The sequence below is a fragment of the Panonychus citri genome, unplaced genomic scaffold, assembly GCF_014898815.1.
Source record: "Panonychus citri isolate SS breed McGregor unplaced genomic scaffold, ASM1489881v1 Contig00068, whole genome shotgun sequence".
In the NCBI taxonomy this organism is placed as follows: Eukaryota; Metazoa; Arthropoda; class Arachnida; order Trombidiformes; family Tetranychidae; genus Panonychus; species Panonychus citri.
In genome coordinates, this window is record NW_026515473.1 from 147,976 (window position 1) to 172,134 (window position 24,159).

Here is a 24,159-nt window from a genome sequence, read left to right on the forward strand (position 1 = left end):
TCATCTCAAAAACAAAAAAAGATTCTCAATGGTGAAAAGATGATCATAATTTTCATTAGTTACTGAGCTCATGAAATTAACTCTCTGATTTTCAATGAAGTCTAGTGAACCTTTTAAACGCCTCGAGAAAAATAAATTAATTGTTAATGTTCAAGCTTATCGGTCAAATTGAATTCGCGGGGAATAACCTTTACTTTCTTATCATCATCATCGTCATCATCATTATCATCTCTCTCACTCTATCAATTTATCTTTCGTCTTGATCACTTTCAATCTCAAACTCTGCTAACCTGAAGACCCTCTAGATGTATAATAAGGTTGACTGGCCATTAGCACAAGAAGAAGATAAAAACTGACCAAACCCATAATCTTTTCAACTTGAATAACCTGTAAAAAAACATTCTCTTTACCTTGATTTATCTTTTTCTTCATCATCATCATCTTCTCTCTCTCTCTCTCTCTCTCTGTCTCTCACCATCATCATGTTTATCTTTGCTCCCTGATCTTCCTAATTAACTCTCACTCAATTTTCTTCACGATAGTAACTATTTTTTTCCAACCAGAATAAGATCAACAATCGTAGACTTTGGTTATTTTTTTATTGCTCCAGTTCTGTGACTTTTTTTAATGATACAACATCAATAACAACGTTAATTACTGTGAACAATTAATTCCAAAATGTTTATACTAATTAGTTTAATTCTATTCTGTTCGTCAATATCAGTTGATTCATATATCACCTGGATTGAAGCTCGGGTTCCTCTCCAGGTAAATGCAAACTTTTCCAATTGTTTCCTATGCAAATAATTTAATTAGTTTCCAATTTTACGTCTTATTGTGATCTGATTTTCTATGAATTAGGGAACTCGCCCATCCCCAGGAACACCATGGCCATTGCCGAAGTCCCTGAACTCGACAGTACGAACCGTTTACTTGAATCCGATGGAGTTTTATTTCACCACAAACGGGCGATTCTGTGATATTCTTGATTCATCGTTGACTCGATATCGTCCGATTATCTTTCAAGGTTTCAACAGTTCGTCAAGTGGACCATCAACACGAACCGAGTTACGCTCATTAATGGTACAAGTTGATCGTCCACAAGAGTGCGGTTATCCACAATTAGGTGACGATGAATCATATTCATTGATTATCCCTTTTAATTCAAGTCAAGCAACTTTACATTCAGCTACCGTTTGGGGAGCACTTAGAGGACTTGAAACTTTCAGTCAAATTGTTTACCATGACGATGAATATAATCAGTGTATAGTCAATGAGACTCGAATTGATGATTGGCCTGAATACACTTATAGAGGAATGATGATCGACACCGCAAGACATTTTATTCCCTTGAAGGTGCTTCTCATCAATTTGGACGCTATGGCTTATAATAAGTTAAATGTATTCCATTGGCACCTTGTCGATGATCAAGCATTTCCATTGGAGAGTAAAGTGTTCCCTGAATTAACTGAATCGGGTGCTTATTCATCTAAGCACATTTACACCCAGGAACAGGTTCAATTAGTTATTGATTATGCTCGTATGAGAGGAATCAGAGTATTACCTGAGATCGATTCCCCTGGTCATACCAAAGTCTTTGGTAAATCACATTCTGAACTATTGACACCCTGTTTTGTTGATGGTAAACCTGGTGTACCAAATCCTCCCCATCATTCAGATGCTGATATACTTAATCCAATGAGAAATGAAACTTTCCAATTTATGAATCAACTTTTTGCTGAGATTAAAAGATTATTCAAAGATCAGTTTATCCATCTTGGAATGGATGAAGTTTATTATGCTTGTTGGTCATCTAATCCCGATATTCAGGCTTTAATGATCGCCAATAACTGGACAAAAGTTAATCAAGTTGAACAACATTATGTGAGGCAAACATTGAAAAACCTTAAAGATTTACAATATAAGGTTATGATGTGGCAAGATCCAGTGGATAACGATGTTGAGGTAACATTTTATAATCCACCAATTTACTAATCCTCGAATATCATATTATCAATACAATCTTTCAAATCCATTATCCATTTTGATCCTTGATTGTTGTTTCCTTTCATTTGATTAGCTTTCATCTGATTCTGTGGTTGAGATTTGGAAAGATTCTGAACTTGGTGAATTTGAATCATGGGATAAATATGCAGCCCCTATTATCCGTAAAGGTAAAACTATTCAATTTGAATATTTAATTGTCAACAATCAACTGATTTTCATTGATATTTTAAAAGGTTATCGTGTTGTTATTGCCGCTTGTTGGTATCTTAATTACATTAACTATCCATATCCTGGACAATTTTGGGAGAAACATTATCAATGTAAACCAAGAGCTTTCACAAGTAAGGGAACAATTTAATTATCCTTGATTAGTTTACATTGTTGATTAATTGATTGTCGAATTTTCTTGAGCAGATGATCCAGAGGAAAAGAAACGAGTTATCGGTGGAGAGGCTTGTCTATGGAGTGAATTCGCTGATGGTACCAATATACTCTCAAGAATATGGTAAATTTGAGATTTAATTCAATTTCCAAATTGTTGTGAATCAAATTAACGAATCATAATTCATAATTGAACCTTTTTTTTAGGCCTCGAGCTGCTGCAGTAGCTGAACGACTTTGGACCGATCCTCCAGTTGATGATCTCGATTCAACTCGTTTTAGATTGGACCAACAACGTTGTCGACTTTTACAAAGAGGTAAATTTTTGTCACATAAATTGCCAACAATTAACTGATTAATCATGTTTCGTTCAATTTCAGGTATTCCCGCTTCACCAATTCTTCCTGGTCATTGTGGTAAACATGATTGGGGCTTGGAAACGATTCCAACGATTTATCCTGGAGATCGAGTTACTCCTTGATTAAAAACCAATTTCGAGTCAATCAATTGATCACAATTAACTGATCAATGTCATTTTTTCCACCCAAAACGCTGATAATCAAATTAAAATCAACTAATCAACCACTTTTTTTACACAAAATGTTTTCTATTGAAAATCTCAATCTCTTTTTTTCAAAAACTTTTTTTTTGCTTGATTGTTGTTTCCTTTGGACCATCAAAATCATTAATCATTGATGATAACAATTAAAATTTCACGTTTATGCATTGAACAATTAACTGTTAATCTAATCTACTATGATCACTGAACATTGATCCAAGGAAATGTATTAAGTAATCAACAAGGTGATACAATAAGACAATTGACTTTTAAATTAATCTAATTGTTCAGGAAGTGTAACAATTTAACAGGAAAAGTTATAAACTTGATTCTCAAGAACAGACAACAATTAAACAGTCAAAATTTACAATCATTAGTGAATAATAATCACATGGATGATTAGGATAGTAACAATTGTTTATTTGTAATTAAGTTTTGTACGATCGTAATTAAAATATACTAATATCGAAAAGGGAAAAAATCAAATTGCTGAGAGAAGAAAAAAAAATTCATGATAATCACAATTCTTGGTGAGATTGAGATTCAGTTTCATTTTCATCGACAGGTAGGGGATCTTGAAGCTCCAGGTCAGATTCAACGCAAGCGATTTCGGTGTCACCATTTTTCAAGTTGAAAACAACGGTAACCGATGACTGAGAAATTAAATAAGAGAAAAGAAATTAGTTAATTGTGAGTAATTAGCATCATGATTAAATCTCACCATTGGGATGGATGCATCAACTTTTCCTATGTAAGTAAATTTGGTTGGTACTCCAGCTTTGACTGGACATTCAATCAGCTTTTGACCACAAGCATCATTATCATCAACGGGCAATTCAACAGGAAAACCAAATACTAACGACGATAAATGAAATGTAACTGCATCTGCATCATGCTCTGTAAATAATTAACAAATCACAATTAGTAAATCATCAAGATCATTAAATGAAGAAAAAAAATTAAAGGAAAACAAAAAAAAAACGAATCAACAATCAACCGTAACAATCTAATTAGCATTGACTTTTGGCTTCAATGAACGTGATCAACGATCAGTTTAATCTAATTGTTTAATCAGATTAAAGTCAATCCAATTTAATAGATTGAAATTAAATATGGACGAGGATGAGAAATGACTGGTCATCATCGTAAGGTTCTTGTGGTCATTTTGATTATTCTTACGAGTTTAATCTGATCTCTCAACAATTATGATCATTAATGTTTCTGGAGATTTAAATTGTGATTTTTTTTTCTTCTCGTTGATCATGAATTAGTTAGACAATTAATCACAAATACATGTACGAGAGGTACGAACATAGTTTACCTCCCACTCGAATGTTCAAAACCATGAAAAGTGGGAAAGACTTAATTATAATCCACGCTAAGATTTTGTTCATTTACTGATTAACATCCGTTCAAATTAGTTTAACAATCAACAAGTATATATATACACGACTAATTGTGATCTTTTCAACAATTTATATCAACTCAGTGTTTAATACAGTTTGAAAAAAGTGATTCTCAACAATTAATTCCAATCAATTTGTGATCTAATTAAACAACAACCATGCAAAGTATTACCTTTAGCCTCCTCTTAGCTGCGATTCTCTGTAAGTATCATTTAAATTCATTCATTTCAACCTCAATAATTAACTAATTGCTCTCGATTTTGGTGACAATTTGTTTACCAATCAATTGGTTGATAAGTAAATTGTTAGTATTTATGAAAAGATCAAATCGTTGGATTGTTAATCTAAATTGTTTTCGACTATTAATTGAATGACATTGAATTAGTTTTGCTTAAAGATTGTTGATTGTCTGGTAGATTATCAACTCATCTTCAAGGAATTCAAGCAATTAATTTGTAAACAGAAAATTGTGATTACAATTTAATTGTTGATTAGTGTGGGTCGAACCTGAAAGACCTTTGCAAATAATTAAATTAGTCAGATTCAGTTGATTGTTTACCATAGAAATAATTAAAAAACAATCTTGTGTGATCATCCATTAGGAACATCCATCTAATCATTTATCAATACATGTACTTGATTAGTTAATTGTATAAGTGTATTCTTGGTAATTAGTTGAGTTAATTAGCTCAAAAATTAAGGTAAATTTAGTTTATCTTAATAGAAAGTTGTTGACAAGTTAAAGATAATTAAACCATATTTGGTTTCTACAATTGATTGTAATCAATGTTAATCTGATAATTATGATGATGATTGAATTAGTGATCAAGTTTAATTATAATCAGAATCATAAATGACCTGACAATTTGGGTGAGTGTCTCATAATCAAATCTAAATAAGGTTTTATCGTAAAAAAAGATTAACCATCATCAATTATAATTAGTTAATCACTTAAGGATTATCTCTTAGTGATGATTAAACATTATTGTCTTAATTAAGAGCCAAAGAGTTTGAAACAATTAATACAATATTAGTTACATACTAAAGATTATAAATAAATCACAAAAGGAGATCAACAATTAATAAATTAACTTATTGTTTAAATTTTTGTGTAGGTAATCAAAAAGTTAATCATCATGAACTAATTTGTCCACTTTCACACTCGTAGGTTAAATCACGTTAATTGTGAATGATTTTAATTGACCTGAAGCAACAATTAAATCGTAGGTTGACATTGAAAATTAAGATAATTAATGTTAATTTAATGGAAGATTGTAAATATTGATTGAGTAACAGCAACAATTAGTCAACAATTAAACTGAAACAAATCAACTCATCATTTTCTTTGTTATTATTAAACTAAATGATTACTAGTTAATTAAGTTCATTAAGTTTTAATCATTTGCTTTATTTTAATCAGGAAATCATCGTAATAGTTAATTGATTTAGAAATGATCTTCAATCAGTATATTTACCTTCATTTTAGGTTAATTGTGCTTTGATTAATTAACTCATTTCATTAACTAATATTTTGAATATCTAATAGCACAATGGTCTAAAAATAACTGAATTAACAAAAGTTAATTAACCTTGATTTAATGATGAATATTGGTTAGGTAAATTAAGTTAATTGACATTGGAAATGTTAATCACCTTAAATTGGAATCTATCAAATTTAATGAGGCGAAAATTCATTGAAATCATCAGAATTTAATTAATTATTAAAGACAATTAATCTAAACAAATGCTCAAAATTTGATCAATTGTCGAAAACAAAAATCTCAATCTAACGTTGCAACGATTTGTGACCTTCGTTAATTGTTTAGTTGTTTTGGTACGAATTTTAATTCGGTTTCACTTGAGTCATTTAGACCTTCACAAGGATAAACTTATCGCTTTTCCTGTCGAAATCTATTTTAATCATAAGTGATTAGTGAAAATTTCCTTCGAATGACAATTAATCTATTGTTTATCATGTAAATCGATAATTTTTGGGTTATTCCTAAGATTTGATCAAAATTCTGACTAATTGTTAATCAATTTTCCCTTTAAATGACTGATTAAAACTACCTAATTAAGGTTTCTTTTCGTTAATTCCTTTAGTAATTAATCAAACTCATGGACAATCATGTCACCTCAGGGAATTAGATCTTTGTGCCGCCACATTATTGGTATTCACTCAAAATCCATCAGGTAAGAAATTTAATTACCAATTCTATTGATTAACGGATTAATTTCTCTCTTTAATAATAACAATCACTAATTAATAAGATGATAAATTCTAATTAATCTTAATCACTCTAACTTTCTAATGTAATTTTACTGACTGAATCAAGTTCATTGTTTTCTTATCAAATGATGCAATTAAATTACTAATTGCAATGATTAACGTTACTAAAAATAGACAATTAAACCGGAAACTTTGTCGTAACAATTAGAGAATAACATTAACCTTCACGATTAATTAATGTTTCACAATTGACAAATGATTAAAATGATTCGATCATAATCAAGTTCAACGTTAACCAAAACTAACTCGTCTAATCAATTGATCAATCAAACATTAACAATCAATCAATCAGGAAAACAACAATAATGGATTTGGATTAACAACTACTGACCAATTTAACCAATGATAATATTAACCAAGGAAAAGTATTAACAATTAAACTAATAGATTAACTTAGAATCTAATTGCGATTTCGATTATTATGGATTATCCATTTAATGAAGGAATAGCAACCACTGGTCAAGAGATGAATAAACAATGTGGATATTTACGTGAAGCCGATTCTTGTTTACGAAATTTCACTCGAAAATGTACAACACCATTACAAAGAGAACTGATTGGCTTTGTCACCGAAGGTGGAATGAGATTATTGAATGAGTATTGTACCACCGGGACACAATTGCGACAAAGTTACTTGAAACATGCTCCGTGTTTGAATCAAGCTCAACGTAATCAGCGAATGTGCGTCAAGGACCTTCAATCGGCTCTCGAAATGATCGCTAACGTTGAATGGGATCGTCGGATTCCCGCTGGTTGTTGTGCTTACCGACGATTCCAAGGGTGTGTTGTTACTCTGGTTGAATCGAAATGCGGTAAAGAAGCAGTTGAATTTATCCATATTCTTTTACGAATGGCCTTATCTCGATTACCGGATATTATTTGCGTTGGTTATGGTCCACAAACTTCCGAATGCCGGTCACTTTTACCACCCCCTGGAACATCACCAAGAGGAGCTCGAAGCAATTCTGTCCTTTCACGTCTATTCTCAGCCTACACTGGACTTTAATTGTTCATTTTTCGGTCAAACAATCAACTTGTTGTTTTCTATTCTCTCAACAATTTAAAAGTAACGAGTCAAAAATTCCTATTAGGTCAATTACCGGTACCTGATCTTCAACTTGATTGTTTTAAATTATATTAAATATCTCAACTATTAATCTTATTGCAATGTAACCATCATCTATTTACCTGTAATCAATTTACTATTTATAATTATTACATTAATCATGATCGTTTCCTTAAAAAAAATGAGTTCAGTGTTTGCTGGTTTAGGTTAATTGTTTGCAGAAACTAAATGAAATATTAATTAACGTCACTTGGAAAAGTTAATTTTTTTTCTAAGCTGCAACAATTAGCCAATTGTTTCGTTATGGTTACATGATCTTTCAGTTTAAATATCTCAATCATGGTGATTCATGGTGGTAAGAATAGCAAATAAAAAGACTGCAAGGTCACAATGAACTTGAATTCAGCGTAACTTTTGTCAAAATGAATCGAGGCAAAGTAAACGCGAAGAGATTTGGAGAAAATTTCAAGTCCGAAACGATTTTGATTGTTATTACCACGAATTTAGAAGGAAAATAAAAAAAAACCCTCCAAAGAATTTGAAATTGAATAGAATTCAAATTCAATTATAATCTTGTTTTCTTTTGTATTGACCATTACTATTTATATACAGAAATCACTGGATCTGAAATTGAACTGGACAAACAATGTGGCTTCATAAGGGAAGCTGAAAGTTGTCGGCGTAACTTTACCCAGCGATGTACGACTCCTCTTCAAAGAGAGCTGATTGATTACCTTGGTGAGGGAGGTCGACAAGTGGGAGATGAATTTTGTACCAGAGGAAGTCCACTTCGAGAAGAGTATAAGCGTCATGCTCGTTGTTTAGGTTCAACTCGACGTGAATCAGCTTGGTGTTCAAAAGATTTACAAAGAGCGATGGAAGTTGTCACCAATTCTGCTTTGGATGCAAGAATTTCCACCGCGTGTTGTGCATTCAATAGGTACGATTCTTGTACCAGTAACATTATCTCATCTCGATGTGGACCTCAAGCTTTAGCTTTATCCCGACGGGTAATTAGACTTGCCGCTTCTCGATTACCAGAAATGTTATGTTCGTCCTATCCGGCCACAAGTAAAAAGTGCATCGAAGTGCTACCCGCTTCCGGTGAAGCTCCACTCGGTTCGAGATCTAATAGTCTCTTATCAAGACTTTTCTCAACCTATGGTTCAATCTAATTAGATTTCATTTCTACGATTCTCTTAATTGGTAATCAAATAATTCACCATAAAAGAGATTAAAAATTTACAATTTAAATGATTTTTCAATTGATTTATAATGTAGACAGTTAATTGTTTCCTTCGTTGTGTAACAATCAACAGTTTCCTCAATTATCAAATCATAAATACTCGTGTTTGCATTAATAAAATACAAACAATTTAGCAAAAAATGACAATAAATCAACAAGAAGAATCATTAATTCATTAGTAATACTAAAATCTTTCTAATGATAATCAACAATCAAGAGGAAAATTGTGATTGAATCAATACAAGTTAACCTTGATTGTTTACTATTAATTAAATGAGAGATTCATAATTTCAATGAAATTATCATGCAATAGATATTATAATGTACTTTTGATTAAACCACATGATCATAGATTGTGATGATTAACGATTAACAATCAATGTTAATTAACATGATTGAATCTAATGTATTAAATGAATCACTGCTTTCAATAAATGTAAAAATCAATTAAAATCAATAAAATTGATCACAATGAAATTGTAATGTAAACGATAAGAGTTAAACATGATTACAATTAATGAATGAATGAATTTGTCAGTCAATTGTTACAGTTAATCAAAGTGAAAGTGAATCAAATAAATTCAACTTACCAGGAATTAAATCCAATTCAACTGTAAATGGTTTTCCTTTGGTCAGTACACATGTTTCTTGTTCTGGGTCACAAACGTCAACTTTAATACCCTTCACTTGACCATTACCTTTGAGAGAAACACTTTTACTTATTAGATGGACAATGGTCAAGATTGAAAGAGAAAGAGAGAAAATTAAACTCACCACAATCACGATATTCAAGAGCATAACAAGATGAAAGGAGAAGTGTTGAAATTAGAAGATGAAATTGATTGAACATTGTTGATCTTGTTAACTGATTGTATTTCTATGGATCAAATAACAATTTAAGAATATGAATCAACTTAATATTAGAAAAGAAAAACAAATTCTAGTGACTAGAGATTATCAATTTTGAGAGAGTCAAAAATAAGACACGGAGACAAATTTCACTTGGCCTGAGATGAAGATGAAGATGAAGAGAGAGAGAGAGAAAGAGAGTGAATGGGAAGATAGAGAAGGAGAAAATGAGAGAGATGATGATAAGAGGGAGAGGGAAAGTGGATTTAAAGTAATCAAACAGGTTGGAAATGAATCTCCGAGGAATAGGAAGACACGAGGGGAAATTGTTGTCTTGATGATTTAAGATTTTCTCTAATCATCTTTTTCTTATGTTCTGTCTATTTCTCTGTCTTCATTTGGTTTCTCTTCTTCTTCCATCCGATTAGATTAACAAGAGAATCTAAATTAATTCTCAGATCACTTTAATTGCGCTTCCATTTTTTTTTTGATTATTCTTACACTTTTTTGCTTTTCTTCCAACAAGGACTTTGCTCTAAATCATCTTCATGGATATTGTAGATTCTTCAATTTATAATTAACTTACTTTTCACTTGTAAATTTGCATCAAGATTAATCTTTAAATCACTAATCACCTTTTCCATCAAATACTTTCAAGTGTCTTCCACTTTACTCTTGGATCATCTTTGTTAATATAACTCTGTAAATCTTGTGGTGATAATCAAGTCAAATTAAAGATCAGCAACAATTAAGAAAATGAAAATAATGAAAAACTAAAATTCTAAACCAACAAGTTAACAAAGAAATAGAAAAAAAATAATTCGTTGCCTTGGTAACCAACGAAAACCTAATCAGCTGATTTACCAAATTTCTGAGCGTTTGTTTTGATTTTCTTACTGTTTACAATTAACATTATCATTTGTCTTTTTGTGTTCATCATTAAACTTGACCCTTTTTTCATTAAGATCAAGGGTTGTTACTTAATTGTAACAATATAATTAAATCATTTGTTTATTTATCTGTTGCTTGGTGTCTTCGTTAGAAACATTTTTTTGTCTAAATGATTGTTAATATAAAAAGTTTTTCGTTTAGAAATCGACAATCGAAAAATTTTCTCTGTGATTAAAGAGATGAGAAAACAATTGTAATTGTTCTTGGTCAATTTGATCTACACAATTTATTTTCCGCAATCAAAATAACAATTTAAAATGGATTAATTTTTTCTCTTCTTCTATTTAGATTTTTTTTCTATTTGAATGTCCATCTCTTTTTACTTTCATTTGGATGGTCATCATTTCCATTCAATGGTCATTCAGTCTCCTAGAAGGTTCCTCGCCAAAGGTTATAGTTGATGGAGTTTCTTTTTCGTGATTCATCACAATTCAAGTTGGGGTTTAAATAACTTGGTAATAAGAAAGCGTGTTGTTGACTGTACTTCAATTCCGGTTCCGTTTGACACAAGAGATTTGCCAAAGTCACTTTGTTTTTAATCTCAAGCAATTGAGCTGTAGAATTGAGAAAATGTGAGAAAGTGAAAGTGAAAATTAGTTTACCAATTAGATGAGACCGTTGTTTACAATTTGTACCTTGAGTAAATGAACCAGCCTGATCTTTGTGAGAGTAAAAGTATCGATCACCAAATTTAAGATGATAGAATTGGATTCCGACAATACAAGCGAAAGTAGGTCCAATATCGGCATCAATTGCCTTCTTTTCATACAAACCACCAGTGAACAAATCAATATCTCGGAAATCTCTGTAATTGTTATTAATTAGAAACGATAATTTCTCTCCAATTTGGTTGACAACTTACTGGTAAACACTTCTAAGTTTTTGTACATTTTCTCTTGGTATAAAGTTAAATAGATCATTCCAACTTCTAATTGTAAAACCAAAGCAGAATTTGATATATTCAGTGTAAGGAGCGATTCCATGATCTCTACCTCTTTGAATATTAAATGCAGCTAAATCACTTCCAAATGAATCTTTTCCAGGATGGAAATAGAGATGATTCTTCAAAGATGGTGTTAAGAATGGGTCAATCACAGCTGATTTACCGTTCAGAAGAGTTGCAATCAAATTTGGAGTCTAATATATAAGATGAATGAATAAAATGAAATGTCACCAACTTTTGGTCAGCAAGAAGATACCGAATACTCACCAAACCTGAATGGATAAACTTTGGATCGAAGAAAGAATCTTTGAGAGAAAGTTTCGCGTCTGATTGAATAATCGCCATGAATGAGGTTACTTGTGAATGGCCGAACCGACAAGCAGCCGAAGCACATTCATTCCAAGTTGTCGCATCGATATCTTCTTCGTATTCAGAAAACAAAGTATCCTTTTCGATAATGTTAAAATAATCGCCCATTTCTGGTCCAAGAAGAACTGGTAAATATTCAGTGAAAGTGATATGTTGAAGTTCAGCTATGGTTAAACGACGAGCCTCTTGGAAAAGTATCTCATCTGGTGCTCGAGGATTAACTCGAGCTAATCCTGAAGCATGTTGATTGTGTCGACGGACGAAAAGTGAATGGATCAATTGGATAAAAGGTTGTTGATTAACTCGAGCATCACCTGAACGGAAACAAATCTTATCCTTTCCTGCATGTGGTTTACTACATTGATCGGTAAGAGGAGATTTACTGTCAGGAAGAATTGGCCTACTCAATCTATCGCTGCCCATCTTGAGTAAACCACCTCTAAAGGTACGAAGTGACGCAACCGTTTCGTTATCCCCTCCATACATGGCACTATGATCGATATAAGAAGTGGCCAAATTGGTTTGTTGCCTTGGACCCATTGAACAAAGTGGACAAGGAGCTGATCGGATAAAATTGATACACTTTCTGGCTGATGCTTGTAAATCATTTTTAGATAACATGATTGGCATACACTTGGATTCATCATGAATTTCTGATGAACAACACTGAACTCCTGAACCGTGACTTGGGACACTTTGTGGGGTTGACATAATATCATGGATAACATATTGACCCCAAGTAAAGTGCCAAGGAGTGTAATAGGCTTCACCCTCCCCAGACTCATGGAGACTCAATGAGATCGTACGTGGTGACGGTAAAGGTTGACCAGAGATTCCCCGTGATCGAGGTAAATAAATACCATCCTCATAATATGGAGGTAAAAATCTTACATGGCAAATGTTAGATTTACCCCAGAATGTGTGCTTCAAGTTGTTACAGAATCCATCATATGCTCGATACCTTGAATTTCTGCACCTTGTTCCAGCACTACCACCAAAGTTTCCATGTTTCCGAGAACATTTCAAGAACTTGGATTGAATAGATGAAATTGGAACTTTGTCAGCTTTTCAATCACATCAACTGGTCGAATACACATTCTAATTGAGATAAATTCAATCAAAAAAAAAACAAAAGGAAAAGGTCAACATCGATCAATCAGCGGGTTGATAACCAATCTCGAGTTTTTCGAAACAATTTAAGTCAACATTTTGACCTTATACTCCATGATAACTAAATGAAACACTCGGTATAAAAATCTTTCTCAATATCCACTTGAATTTTGACTTATCTATTTAGCTGATACATCACCTTGATTCATACAATCAAGAATCTAATCGGTAATATATTGATGATTTAAAGTTTCGACTCACCTTTCCTGTAAGTTTTTAGCAACATATTCAAGGTATTGAGCCTCTTCTTGATCAATGTAATCTTTAATTTCAGCAGGTAATTTACCTGTGATCAAATGACGACCATCGGCAGAGATGACATTCGATGCGATGATATTACCTGCTCTAGCATTAGCAAGAGCTTCGGCAATTTCTCTGTCCACTCTTAAAGTGGCCGCTTTAACGGCAGCAGCTATGATAGATGGTGTAAGTTCACCTCTGTAAGGTTGATTGGGTGATCTACACCGAGCAGCCAATCTCCCCAAGTACCCATGGTAAATTGCTTTAACGTCGAACTTTTCAATTAGTGATGAATTTGTTTTCCAATATAATTCACTTTTATCATATAAGCTGGACGCAATTCCCGGTTTCACATTATATGGTGATTGTCGAACGGGTGCTGCTCTTTCCTCCATCTTTATTGGAACGTGTCGGGAAACGGGATCACCACTTGAACGAGTTCGAACTGTAGACTCTGAACGTGTCAAATTTTTTGGTTCTTCTTGTGGTTCAGGTAAAATCTCAGCTAAATTGGGCATAAAAGAGACCAGATTTGAATTCTTAGCTATGTCATCTTGTAATTTCTTATAATTTCCAATGAGTATTTCCATACTTGCTTCAGAAATATTAAACGAAAGTCCTTTATTCTCATCATCGGCACCAGTAAAAGCACCTCTGGTTGGTTCGTTTTGCTCAAGTGGTGGTGAATATGATGCAACTTCCTTTTCAGGATTGATTTCATTTTCATTCTGTCCAGTGATTAGTAAATTGTTGCTCATCAACACTAAAAGTGCGATGGCAGCTCTACATCGTGTGGAAATTAAATTACACCAATAAATTTTCACAAATTAACTGTTAACCATTTGGTCATTTCTAATGGTCAATTTATGTTTACTTACCCAATGAGCTTCATTATAACGAAAGGTCTTGGCTCCTAGTGGTCAAGCTGAATCCCTTTATGTTGTCTTCAGTTGCAATTAACACCCAGGAAAAAAAAGTTAATTAATTTGAACAGAATGAAACAGTAACTTGTAACGTAAGGATTTAATTGTAATTGCGTTTTTTTCATCGTTAATCTAGATGATTAGAATACAATTAGTGCTGACGAACAATTTATTTTCGTTCTCTTCTTTAAGTATCTTCATTGGAGAGATGAAGTGAATTTAAGAGCATCTTTTTTTCACCGACGAACTTTTTTTTCTGCTTAAATCGACAGAATATCATAAAATCAGATTACATCCTTATAATTGACAACAATCAATAGAACAATTTAGACATTTAATCACCGATTGGTATTAATTTATCAATTGATTCGTAAGTAAATTTTTCGATAACATTTTGTTATTATGATCGCAATGGTTTGGCTTAAATTAGCGGCAGAGTCGTTAACTAATGTTACTGAGCTAATTAATGTGAATAATTGACTAATTGTTGCGTTTAATTTGTTTTAGGTTAGGTTTAACTCGTAAACGAGTTAATTGATAAAAAATTGTGATTCAACTTATAAGTTGACAAAGAAAAGGAAAAAAATGATTCGTTGCCATGGTAACCAACGAAAACCTAATCAGCTGATTTACCAATTTCTTACTGTTCACAATTAACATTATCATTTGTCGTTTTGTGTTCATCATTAAACTTGACCCTTTTTTTCATTAAGGTCAAGGATTGTAAATCAAATTCTGTGTTTATTTGTTTGGTGTTAATTTCCTGTTTATTTACCTGTTGCTTTGTGTTTCCATCATCATGTTCATCACCTTGATGCTTTTTGACAGATACAATTAACTGATTATCGTTTAGTGACTCTTACTGTTATTCTCATTGATTTCATACGAATTATGGTTTCGCCAATTTCAAATAAAACTCTCACCAGATTACTCAGTGTCCCTGGATTAACGGGTCGATCAAATGATCTCATTCTTTCTCGAAATTGTCACGAAAAATCAGATAATCTTGTAATCTTTTTCCATGGAGATATTCAGGTTAGTTGAAAATACTTTTGAAAACAAATTGATTCTCATCTGATTTAGGTTATTGTCTAATTTAATAATCTAATCTTTAATCTCTTACCTTTTTTAAGGATTATCCTGAAATGATGTCAGCAAACACCAATGCTAAACAATATTCACAATGGAATCTTGAAAATACTTCAATTCTATTGGCTAAAAAGTTTTCCACTTCCGTTATAATGACAATTAAAGCTTCTGCGATGCGATTAGGGGTTAAAGCTTGTTTCGATCATTTTGTAGGTTAGTTGATCAACAATCTTAATCTATCACCGGATTAACTCATTTCTCCCTTTTAGAAACTGATATTTTCGGTGAACCAAATTTTCAACTGGACTCTAAACCTTTGTCACACCTTCAATGTCTAACTGACCAAGTGATTTCCACCAAATCTGATTGGCTATTGCCCATTAAGTGTATCAGATTAATCGGATTTAGCCAAGGAATGACTGTGGTTAATCAATTAATCCATTCTCTGCATGTCTTGGATCAATCATCATCTAATCATCTTGAATCATTTGCTTCCCTAATTAAACACATCTATTGGTTAGATGGTGGAAAATGTTGGTTAACCGATGAAAAGATCATCTCAACTTTGAAAGATCGAGACATTTTCGGCCATGTTTATGTTACACCTTTACAGGTATGTAATCCTGATCGTTCCGAGAATCAGATTAATTATAAAATTTTTAAAAGTCATTTAGATGCCATGAAAATTTCCCATGTAGATAAACTTTACTACAAGGATACCAAACCCTCGTTTGATAATCATTTTCAACTGTTATCAGACTTTGATCCTTAATCAATCCTGTTCAGAGATGATCTCATGATTAACTTAAGTCAATCCGATTATATGATTACCTGAATCATAAATGACTCATCCAAATTACAGAATCATTTATCTGAGTGTTATTTTTTAAATCAAAACTTTATTAGTAAAAAAAAATGATTGAAACAAAAAATGGCTCCTTTTTGTTTACATTAGAAAAAAAAATCGATTCCTGTTGTCGTAATAAATATGTGTCAATATCAAATAGGTGTGGGGACTTTGATCGGAAATTGATTGTGATTATTGATGATGAAATCGGCAGCAATGGTGATGATGATAATCAAGATGAAAAAAATAAACCATTTGATTGGAAGTGTTTAAGATTAACAGTGATTATGTTCAGGATTATGGTTGTTTTTTTTTCTTGATGTATATGCACAGACAATGGACTTTTGTAATGGTAACAAAATGATTAATCATTGATATTGAAAAGAGAGATCGTCAGAAAGTTTGATTCGCAATTCAAATCAATTTGGTGGATTTGTTGGATTAGTTGATTTAACAGGATTATCATGATTACTATTGTAGATTCCAGGATTAAAGTATAGACTTTTATTCCAACCTCTCCAAATAACTTCAATCGCTTGTTTAACACTCTTTTTACCTTCTCTTTTGCTAAGTTTTGAGCTTACCTGGTAAAGTGAAAAAAACAATCAATTAGTATACAAAGTTTACAATTAACTTTTAGTTATCAACTACTTACCACCATCAATATCTCATGCAAACTCTTTTCCCATGCATGGTCAATCAATGCCCATCCTAAAGCCTCAGCAAACCATGATCCAGATTGAACACTTCTCAAGGCAACATAACCTTGAATCGTTGACTGAACTATACACATATCACTCCAAGTGGGTATACGATCGGGATCAGTTTTTTTGGTAAAAATAACTGGACCAGGAACTGGACCAGCATCGGCGGTCGTAGTAGCGTCCATTATACCAAAATCGTATTCATCTAGAGCAAAATAGATAAACAAAGTAATATTTCATTAGGAACAATTAATTAACGTGATCATGAAGAAGAAAGATAATTAAGTCATCATCTAGGGTTTTCAGAGAAAAGGCTATCCATAAAGAAGAGATCATGAGTGATTAATGATTAATGATCAATTAATTGTCAATATCTAACTTGATATGTTATACATCTGAATTAACGTGAGAAAATTTTAACATTCAAATAATTAATTTGTAATCAAAATGCAAAGAGGTAAAAGTAAACAAAAAGTAAAAAAAAACAGTAACTCTAATTAGGTGATCCGATTTGCATTTGTATCTATTGATCAATTGTTATGGTAACTCTTACTGATTAATCTTGATTAATTGATTAAATTTTCACGTTCCAGTGTAATGCTTGAGTTTGAGCATGCGAATAATGAAACATATAATACTAATGATGGTTCCTAAATGACGACAACTCATTTTGAGCACTTGAAGTTATTTTTACACTTGATTTGTTCATAAAAAAAAGTGAGTCAATTGATTGATTTTTTTTTCAAAAGGTAAACAATCAAATTACACAGAAGCAAACTGATTAATTAAAATGAATTAACTTACCTCCTCTACATGCTTGGATAAAGAAGAGTTTAGGTTTGTTCATCAAGAGTGGACAGTTAAAGTTGTTGAAATAGGAGAGGAGGGTCTCAAGGCGGACATAGAGACCATCGGAACCAACTATGAGATCACATTTAAGTCCATGGGACATGATGATACAAACTAGAGCATCATGATCCTTTAATGAATCCATTTTGGAATATTTTTGGAAAACCGCTTCAATATCACCAGCACTCAAGTTCTTGAAATAGTTCAATTGGTAGCCTAATTGTTTAAAGATCGATGCAAGGAAGGCTCCATCTTCCTCAGCTGAAGCTCGCTGATCAAACACCTCAAAATCGACATTATTGATAATTATGCAAAATCCTCGAGGATCAGATTTACATGGATAAATGTCAGGACCTTCTTTAAGTTTACCCTCAGTTTTAACCAGAAATTGATGTTCAGGTTTAATGGAAACTGTTCCAGTGGGTGATTGATAAATTTTACCTTCAAGAAAATGTTCACCGGTTAGGTTACCATTACTAAATCCATGGTCACTATCATCGCAAGAGGAATAAGATCGAGTATGTGATGAACGAACACCTTCCCGACCAGGAATGAAACGACTTGACGTTGCTCGCGGTAAAGTGGAGCTACTTGGTGGACCTGCATCGGAGCAACAATTACCACGGTTAGGATTAATATTATTATTATTATTATTTTCTTGAATTTGAGTTCTACCCGAATTTAAAATCTCAATGGCTCGAAAATTTTCTGTCTGAGCAAGAATATCTTTCAAGGCATACATAGCATCAGGTCCACTGCGTCCAATGGCTAGTAGAAGACTTTCCGTTTTAGCATCATTGTCATCTTTTGACTTGATATGAAAAAAGAAAAGGTAAAATAAGAGAGGAGAAAAATGGATGATACAATTTTAATTAGAAAAAAAACCAAATGATGAGAATTGATCCGATTGAGATCAACTTCTATTGCAGTCATAAACTGTTAACCCTTGCAAGAGACTTATTAATATCTCAATTGCAGACTAAAAGGTAACCAATATTTAGGACCATTTCTTTTTGCTTCGGATACTTTTTGAAAGAGAGGATAAGGAGGAAAAAACTTACATAGATTATATCCCAATCTTCTTGGGTTAAAACTTCTCGATATGCAATGAGATCTGAGATAAAGTTACCATTAATCAGAGGGATTAGTCGATTTAAATTGGACATAATCAATTCCATATAAGAATCCATGTTTAATGGTCGGTTGAGAGTCTAAGGTTTAGTCTACCTATACCCTCTCTTTGAACACTTGGCACAGGTCACGAGATCAACACACAAGGCACCGTGGAAGAATAAGAAGAAGAAGATGGATGATAAGAAGGAACAGTTACAGAGGAAAAGATGGATAAGGGATAGAGAGAGAGAAAGAGAGAAAGGAAGAGAGAGAGAGAGAGAGAAAGAAAGTAAAAGAAAATAAAACCAAGGTAAAAAATTGTCCACTAGAGAAAAGAATAAAAAACAAACTGAGAGAAAGATAGAGAACAGAGTTTCAGGAAGATAGAAAATAAATTGTCAGGGTAGGAAATGAATAATAGGAATTAAAAGAAAACTAGTTTGACTTGGAATTAGGGATTGGAGGAAAATGGCGATTAAAAGGCACTTTGGGCAGTTCTTTATACTAAATAAAAATGATGGAAAGTGAGAGAAGAGAGAGAATAGAAAAAAAAAGAAAAACACTTCACTGTTTTGATGCGAAAAATAAAAATGGAGGTTCTTTTTTTGGAAGTTTGGAACAAAGAAGAAGAGAAAATTATGAGGTGAGAGATGATGATAGTGTCGATGGATGACAAAAAGACAAATAAACCACCGAAAGGAGAAAGAGAGACAAAGATAAAGAAAGAAACTGATTAACAACAAGTGAGTTTAAAAAAAAAAAAATTTTTTCCAAAACTCGAGCCATCTATCGGATGGAAAACGTATGAAAGGGCAATTGTTCCATTCGGTCCGTTTGTGGTTGAGTTTCTTACAAGTTATCGATCGTTGTAACTCCTCTGATTGATTGGCACTAATAACTCGATGAGTCACTTATCCTGTTGGGACAAAAGGACAAGTTTCTTTTTTTTTCCGTTGGAAAAACGAGTTCATCTTTTTAAAAGAGAAAAATAATTTTAGGTTAGCAACTTTGAACTCTACAAACGGAGGCCAATGTTTTCTTTTTCTTCTCTTTCTTGAGCCATAGAAAAGAAGATGAAAATGATCAAGTTTATTTCGATTGTGATGGTTAATTGTTGCTTCTTAAAGTTGATCAGAGAAAATTTGATTGTTCGCAATCGAATAGAAAATTCTCAATATAAATCGATTGGATTAAGTGAATGTAACTCGTTAATCTTTTCATGTTCACATTTTGCTTCATCGAAAATTGTAAACTGATTGGTAACAATTAAGATTAGAATTGCGATTTAGAGAGAAAATTAATTGGAATAGTAAGTAGTGTGATCGTGTGATTTACTATTTGTTAATCATTAGGATTATTTTGAGAATCAGTAGTTAATTGGTCAACAAGTTTGAACTTTTTTCTTAAAGTTTTTCATCTTATCCTTATGATTAAATTAATAATTCAAATTGATTAACTTTTGTCTTTCAAAAGATTTAAAAAAAACGGTAATTTAGTTGATCAGTTTTTACCTGATTGATTTTAACCCTTTTTGATGGATGATTAGTTTTTGTCTAATTGCTTCGTCTCATCTTTCGTCTTATTGTCTGTTGTATGTTGTTAATCATCTGTTAGCAATTTAACAGTTGAAAATACACTAATTGAGATGTTAACAATTAACGAATAATCAACAAGAAATACTTATCTTTGTTTTCTGGTTTTAAAGATTAAGAGAGATACAAGAGAGAAAGCTGAAGATGATTATAATGTGATAACGACGGAAAAGTGACCTGAATATAAGTTATTTACAATAGTTGAAAGTACTTGTGGAAGTGTGACCATCGGTTGATTGATCATTAATAAAATTCGCAGGAGAGCAAAAAAGGTAAAAGGAAAGGTGAGAGAGTCTCACCTTTCTTTTTCTTTATTTCTCTTTTTTTTCTCTTTTTTTTCTTCTCTTTCTTTAAAATCCATAGTGTGTGTGTGTGTGTTTGTGGGGCGGGTGGTGTTGGGTGAATGAACGAAGCCGTAGTGGGAGGAGGAGGAGTCATAGAGTTCGAGAAGAGGGTCTAAGGTCTTTGGCTCGTGTCGAAGCCTCTGTTGTATAGTTGCAGCTCTAATTCACCATCAAAATTCAATACATTTTCTCTTACATCTGCTTATGGATTAAGGGAAAAGAAAATCAATTAATCCATTAAAATCGACTTTTTGTTCATTTTCGATTATGTAACTTACCTTTTCTCAAGATTCTTTTTGAAGATAAATAAGATGATGAGAACGTAAATGACCATCGAGATCAGTAGACCGGAAGAGGAGGATGTTCGGAAGTGAAGATGAAATGAAAAGGATTAAGAAAGAAAGAAAAAGAGTTAAATTTGTTTAGGATATTGTATCGAAATGTAAAAGGAAGAGGGAAAAGGACGAAATGTCCAGTTTGAATTAGAAAAAATTGACCAGCGATCGAAAGAGTTGGCGGGGTTTTTACAATACGAGTTTTGCCGCGAGAGGAAAATGATGACAAAAATGATGATCACTATGATGATTAGGATGACGGAAAGTGACCTGAATGCATTTAGTTGAATTAATACATAAACGCCTGTGTGTCCATCGGTTGATTGACCATTTGTAACATATGCATAGAAAGAAAGAGGGAAAGAAGAAGAAGAAGAAGAAGAAGAAGAAGAAGAAGAAGAAAGAGAGAGGAAAAGAGAGAGAGAGGGAGGAGGAGGCGTTAGTATTAAAATGTAGCCTCAACATCCGTAGATCGTATTTAGGCCTTTTCCTCTGTACTTACCTTTGGTACTTTGTCTCTCTCTCTCTCTCTCTTTCCTCCTCCATACAATAGAGACCAAGGGTGAGTGAACGAAGTCTCATCAGAAGGAGGAGCCCCACGGGATCTAAAAGAGGCCTAAATTTATGACTCGTGGTGAACCGCTGTTTAGTTCCAGTTCACCGTTTGATCTGTTAACAACATCGAAGAGAAAAAACTTTATCATCGAAAATTCAATTTTTATTAATAATCATCACGAATAAAAGTTTCAATTCTTACCTTTCCTCTTCTGTTCAGAAGTGACCGTTACCTTTTGACCCTTTCACCATGAATATTTATTCAAATTCCTTACCAACAACCTACATGACAACAACGGTACATCAACAACCAACACAACAACAACAACAACAACAACAACAGTCCAACACCATTGCGAACAATGTTATACTCAACAGTTTACTCGACAACAACACCGAGATAAAACCATCAATGTTAACCGATATTTCAATTGATTTACTTTCTACCGACTATTTACCCGATCCATTGATTAATTCAACTGATTTAACTTCATTGGACAATTATGAAGACGGTGATGAAGAAGATGATGAACATTTACTAAGTGACCATAACTACGAGACCATAATCGATGATACAAGTCATCGAAAAAGTAAAATGGCCAAAAAAACATACGAAACTACATGTGAGCCCATTTACCATTCACCGAATCACAATGGATCTTATGTCAACGATAAATCGCAAAGTCCACGAATAACTTCATCAACTGAGATTATTTTAGTCAAACGCAGGCCAAGTTCGGTATCTTCAACCTCATCTTCATCATCCTCATCATCATCTCATGGAACAATTAACAAAAGAAATGAACGAGAAAGAAATCGAGTTAAATTAGTCAACATTGGATTTCAAACATTACGACAACACATTCCCAATGGTGCTAAAGGTAAACTGTCCAAAGTTGAGACCTTAAGGTCAGCGGTTGATTATATTCGGACATTACAATCAGTTCTTAATGGTGATGATCCAACAATCCAATCAATTGATAGTAATAACTTCATGTGCCTAAAAAATTTGGAAAATTGTTTTTCTTTTCAATAGTAAACAATTAAAAAAGATCAACAAACTGTATACCAACCGTTTTTCTAATTTAATTAACAATCATTGTAACAATTATATTAAAATTGCCTTTCTTAATTAATCGATTAACAGTTTTCCATAATTTCTTGTTCATTAATAGTAAATTTTATGCTGACCGCTGGTCAATTTTTCCTCAACCATTTGCTTGGTATGATAGTTAAGGTAATAAGAGACAATCAAGTAAATTGTTTAAAGATGTAAATCAAATCAATTGGATGTGAATTATGGTAACATGATTAGTTGATGATTTACTCCAAGTAAATCCGGTCATTAACTCATTCTTTCAATTTCTCTCTCACTCTCTTTCTGACCCTTGTCCACTTCTTCTTACTGGACACCTTTCGTAAGATGGACAATTCATTCATACATTTTGATACCGATGTTGTCTGGACTCTGTCTGTTTCCCCCTTTCTCTTGTTATTATTATGTTGACCTTAGGTCAGTGGCCTTAGGTCAGTAAACATTTATAAAGAGAGAGAGAGAGAAAAGAGAGTGACCAAAACGCGCCAACTCTTTTCTATTGTGCTGACCCTTGACCAGCTTTATTATTCTTCGCAACAAAAGTTCACCTTTTCATCTTCCTCTCGACTTTCATTGATTTCTAACAATTGGTAAATTACAAATGTAACTTTGTTTTTAATTCTCATTGAAAATTTTATTTCCTTTTCTTCACAATTTGTTTTTTTTTATATTCTAAATTGATCCGGTTTTTAATTGACTCAATTAATTCATAATCTCAGGTGTGTTTGTGAATCGCGTGAATGAATATAGTTACATACACACGGATCTCTAAGGTAAAGTTTTCTTTTTCATTCTCTATTCGAAAGAAGAAAAAGAAAATTAATTAAATTTGATTCTCATATTGAATGAGTCAATTAATTGATTGTTTTTCTTTCGTTTCCCTTAATCCATAAGCAGATGTAAGAGAAAATGTATTGAATTTTGATGGTGAATTAGAGCTGCAACTATACAACAGAGGCTTCGACACGAGCCAAAGACCTTAGACCCTCTTCTCGAACTCTATGACTCCTCCTCCTCCTCCCACTAGGGCTTCATACCAGCACCACCACCACCACGAAGACACAGAGAAAGAGAAAGAGAAAGAGAAAGAGAAGAAAGAAAGAGAAAGAAAGAGAAAGAAAGGTAAGTAAGAGGAAAATTCGATCTACGGATGTTGAAGCTGCTTCTCTCTAAATACTTTACGCCTCCTCTTTCTTTTTCTCTTTCTTTTCTCCCCCTCATACATATGTTACCTA

The 24,159-nt window shown here is 32.8% G+C and overlaps 7 protein-coding genes across 14 annotated transcripts; 4 read left to right on the top strand and 3 right to left on the bottom strand.

Annotated features, from left to right (window-relative positions):
- The first annotated feature begins 538 nt into the window (after nucleotides 1–538).
- LOC128386293 (beta-hexosaminidase subunit beta-like) lies at nucleotides 539–3,122 on the top strand. Its single transcript, XM_053345305.1, has 7 exons — nucleotides 539–768; nucleotides 862–1,965; nucleotides 2,081–2,174; nucleotides 2,241–2,348; nucleotides 2,422–2,512; nucleotides 2,596–2,705; nucleotides 2,769–3,122. Exons 1-7 carry the CDS (start codon nucleotides 679–681, stop codon nucleotides 2,867–2,869), a joined length of 1,698 nt encoding a protein of 565 aa, XP_053201280.1. The 5' UTR covers nucleotides 539–678; the 3' UTR covers nucleotides 2,870–3,122.
- Nucleotides 3,123–3,346: 224 nt separating this feature from the next.
- Nucleotides 3,347–10,587, bottom strand: LOC128386302 (mite group 2 allergen Gly d 2.02-like). 2 transcript variants are annotated; one of them, XM_053345322.1, is made up of 5 exons: nucleotides 10,391–10,587; nucleotides 9,730–9,832; nucleotides 9,546–9,653; nucleotides 3,669–3,844; nucleotides 3,347–3,600 (listed from the first exon to the last, which is right to left on the bottom strand). In XM_053345322.1, exons 2-5 carry the CDS (start codon nucleotides 9,803–9,805, stop codon nucleotides 3,466–3,468), a joined length of 495 nt encoding a protein of 164 aa, XP_053201297.1. In that variant the 5' UTR covers nucleotides 9,806–9,832; nucleotides 10,391–10,587; the 3' UTR covers nucleotides 3,347–3,465. The 2 variants fall into 2 exon arrangements, with proteins under 2 accessions (XP_053201297.1, XP_053201296.1); XM_053345321.1 differs by lacking the exon at nucleotides 10,391–10,587 and having other exon boundaries at nucleotides 9,730–10,016.
- Nucleotides 4,359–9,937, top strand: LOC128386301 (uncharacterized). Of its 4 annotated transcripts, none has more exons than XM_053345317.1 (3): nucleotides 4,359–4,554; nucleotides 6,433–6,546; nucleotides 8,322–9,937. In XM_053345317.1, the coding sequence occupies exons 1-3, from the start codon at nucleotides 4,512–4,514 to the stop codon at nucleotides 8,882–8,884; spliced, it is 720 nt and encodes a 239-aa protein (XP_053201292.1). In that variant the 5' UTR covers nucleotides 4,359–4,511; the 3' UTR covers nucleotides 8,885–9,937. The 4 variants fall into 4 exon arrangements, with proteins under 4 accessions (XP_053201292.1, XP_053201294.1, XP_053201293.1 ...); XM_053345319.1 differs by having other exon boundaries at nucleotides 6,457–6,546; XM_053345318.1 differs by lacking the exon at nucleotides 8,322–9,937 and adding an exon at nucleotides 7,087–8,312.
- A 365-nt stretch (nucleotides 10,588–10,952) lies between the features above and the next one.
- Nucleotides 10,953–14,541, bottom strand: LOC128386291 (peroxidase-like). The gene is given in 8 exon segments (XM_053345302.1): nucleotides 10,953–11,309; nucleotides 11,391–11,560; nucleotides 11,618–11,892; nucleotides 11,966–13,122; nucleotides 13,125–13,165; nucleotides 13,439–13,982; nucleotides 14,070–14,260; nucleotides 14,356–14,541. Coding segments are annotated over 8 exon segments (2,577 nt in total). The 5' UTR covers nucleotides 14,370–14,541; the 3' UTR covers nucleotides 10,953–11,124.
- Nucleotides 14,542–15,054: 513 nt separating this feature from the next.
- On the top strand, nucleotides 15,055–16,568 carry LOC128386299 (mitochondrial protein C2orf69 homolog). The gene is made up of 3 exons (XM_053345313.1): nucleotides 15,055–15,435; nucleotides 15,534–15,702; nucleotides 15,759–16,568. Exons 1-3 carry the CDS (start codon nucleotides 15,292–15,294, stop codon nucleotides 16,259–16,261), a joined length of 816 nt encoding a protein of 271 aa, XP_053201288.1. The 5' UTR covers nucleotides 15,055–15,291; the 3' UTR covers nucleotides 16,262–16,568.
- LOC128386300 (achaete-scute complex protein T3-like) lies at nucleotides 15,961–23,966 on the top strand. 3 transcript variants are annotated; one of them, XM_053345314.1, is made up of 2 exons: nucleotides 15,961–16,102; nucleotides 22,049–23,966. In XM_053345314.1, the coding sequence occupies exon 2, from the start codon at nucleotides 22,079–22,081 to the stop codon at nucleotides 22,862–22,864; it is 786 nt and encodes a 261-aa protein (XP_053201289.1). In that variant the 5' UTR covers nucleotides 15,961–16,102; nucleotides 22,049–22,078; the 3' UTR covers nucleotides 22,865–23,966. The 3 variants fall into 3 exon arrangements, 2 of the variants coding, with proteins under 2 accessions (XP_053201289.1, XP_053201290.1); XR_008324887.1 differs by lacking the exons at nucleotides 15,961–16,102; nucleotides 22,049–23,966 and adding exons at nucleotides 18,380–18,514; nucleotides 21,827–21,959; XM_053345315.1 differs by lacking the exon at nucleotides 15,961–16,102 and adding an exon at nucleotides 18,392–18,514.
- Nucleotides 16,369–19,985, bottom strand: LOC128386296 (caspase-7-like). Of its 2 annotated transcripts, XM_053345311.1 has the most exons (5): nucleotides 18,951–19,964; nucleotides 18,565–18,700; nucleotides 17,845–18,489; nucleotides 16,992–17,245; nucleotides 16,369–16,920 (listed from the first exon to the last, which is right to left on the bottom strand). In XM_053345311.1, exons 1-5 carry the CDS (start codon nucleotides 19,077–19,079, stop codon nucleotides 16,756–16,758), a joined length of 1,329 nt encoding a protein of 442 aa, XP_053201286.1. In that variant the 5' UTR covers nucleotides 19,080–19,964; the 3' UTR covers nucleotides 16,369–16,755. The 2 variants fall into 2 exon arrangements, with proteins under 2 accessions (XP_053201286.1, XP_053201285.1); XM_053345310.1 differs by having other exon boundaries at nucleotides 17,845–18,700; nucleotides 18,951–19,985.
- Nucleotides 23,967–24,159: the final 193 nt, after the last annotated feature.

Coding starts and splice junctions, on each gene's coding strand:
- LOC128386299 (XM_053345313.1), top strand. CDS start 15,292: ATGGTTTCGCCAATTTCAAATAAAACTCTCACCAGATTACTCAGTGTC. Junction 15,436..15,533: donor TTTTCCATGGAGATATTCAG/GTTAGTTGAAAA, acceptor ACCTTTTTTAAG/GATTATCCTGAAATGATGTC. Junction 15,703..15,758: donor TTGTTTCGATCATTTTGTAG/GTTAGTTGATCA, acceptor TCTCCCTTTTAG/AAACTGATATTTTCGGTGAA.
- LOC128386300 (XM_053345314.1), top strand. CDS start 22,079: ATGAATATTTATTCAAATTCCTTACCAACAACCTACATGACAACAACG.
- LOC128386302 (XM_053345322.1), bottom strand. CDS start 9,805: ATGTTCAATCAATTTCATCTTCTAATTTCAACACTTCTCCTTTCATCT. Junction 3,845..9,545: donor TGAATTGGATTTAATTCCTG/GTAAGTTGAATT, acceptor AATTATTTACAG/AGCATGATGCAGATGCAGTT. Junction 3,601..3,668: donor TTGATGCATCCATCCCAATG/GTGAGATTTAAT, acceptor TTAATTTCTCAG/TCATCGGTTACCGTTGTTTT.
- LOC128386296 (XM_053345310.1), bottom strand. CDS start 19,079: ATGGATTCTTATATGGAATTGATTATGTCCAATTTAAATCGACTAATC. Junction 18,701..18,950: donor AAGATTGGGATATAATCTAT/GTAAGTTTTTTC, acceptor TTTCATATCAAG/TCAAAAGATGACAATGATGC. Junction 17,246..17,844: donor TATCCAAGCATGTAGAGGAG/GTAAGTTAATTC, acceptor ATTTTGCTCTAG/ATGAATACGATTTTGGTATA.
- LOC128386293 (XM_053345305.1), top strand. CDS start 679: ATGTTTATACTAATTAGTTTAATTCTATTCTGTTCGTCAATATCAGTT. Junction 769..861: donor AAGCTCGGGTTCCTCTCCAG/GTAAATGCAAAC, acceptor TCTATGAATTAG/GGAACTCGCCCATCCCCAGG. Junction 1,966..2,080: donor CAGTGGATAACGATGTTGAG/GTAACATTTTAT, acceptor TCATTTGATTAG/CTTTCATCTGATTCTGTGGT.
- LOC128386301 (XM_053345317.1), top strand. CDS start 4,512: ATGCAAAGTATTACCTTTAGCCTCCTCTTAGCTGCGATTCTCT. Junction 4,555..6,432: donor CCTCTTAGCTGCGATTCTCT/GTAAGTATCATT, acceptor TACCTAATTAAG/GTTTCTTTTCGTTAATTCCT. Junction 6,547..8,321: donor ATTCACTCAAAATCCATCAG/GTAAGAAATTTA, acceptor ATTTATATACAG/AAATCACTGGATCTGAAATT.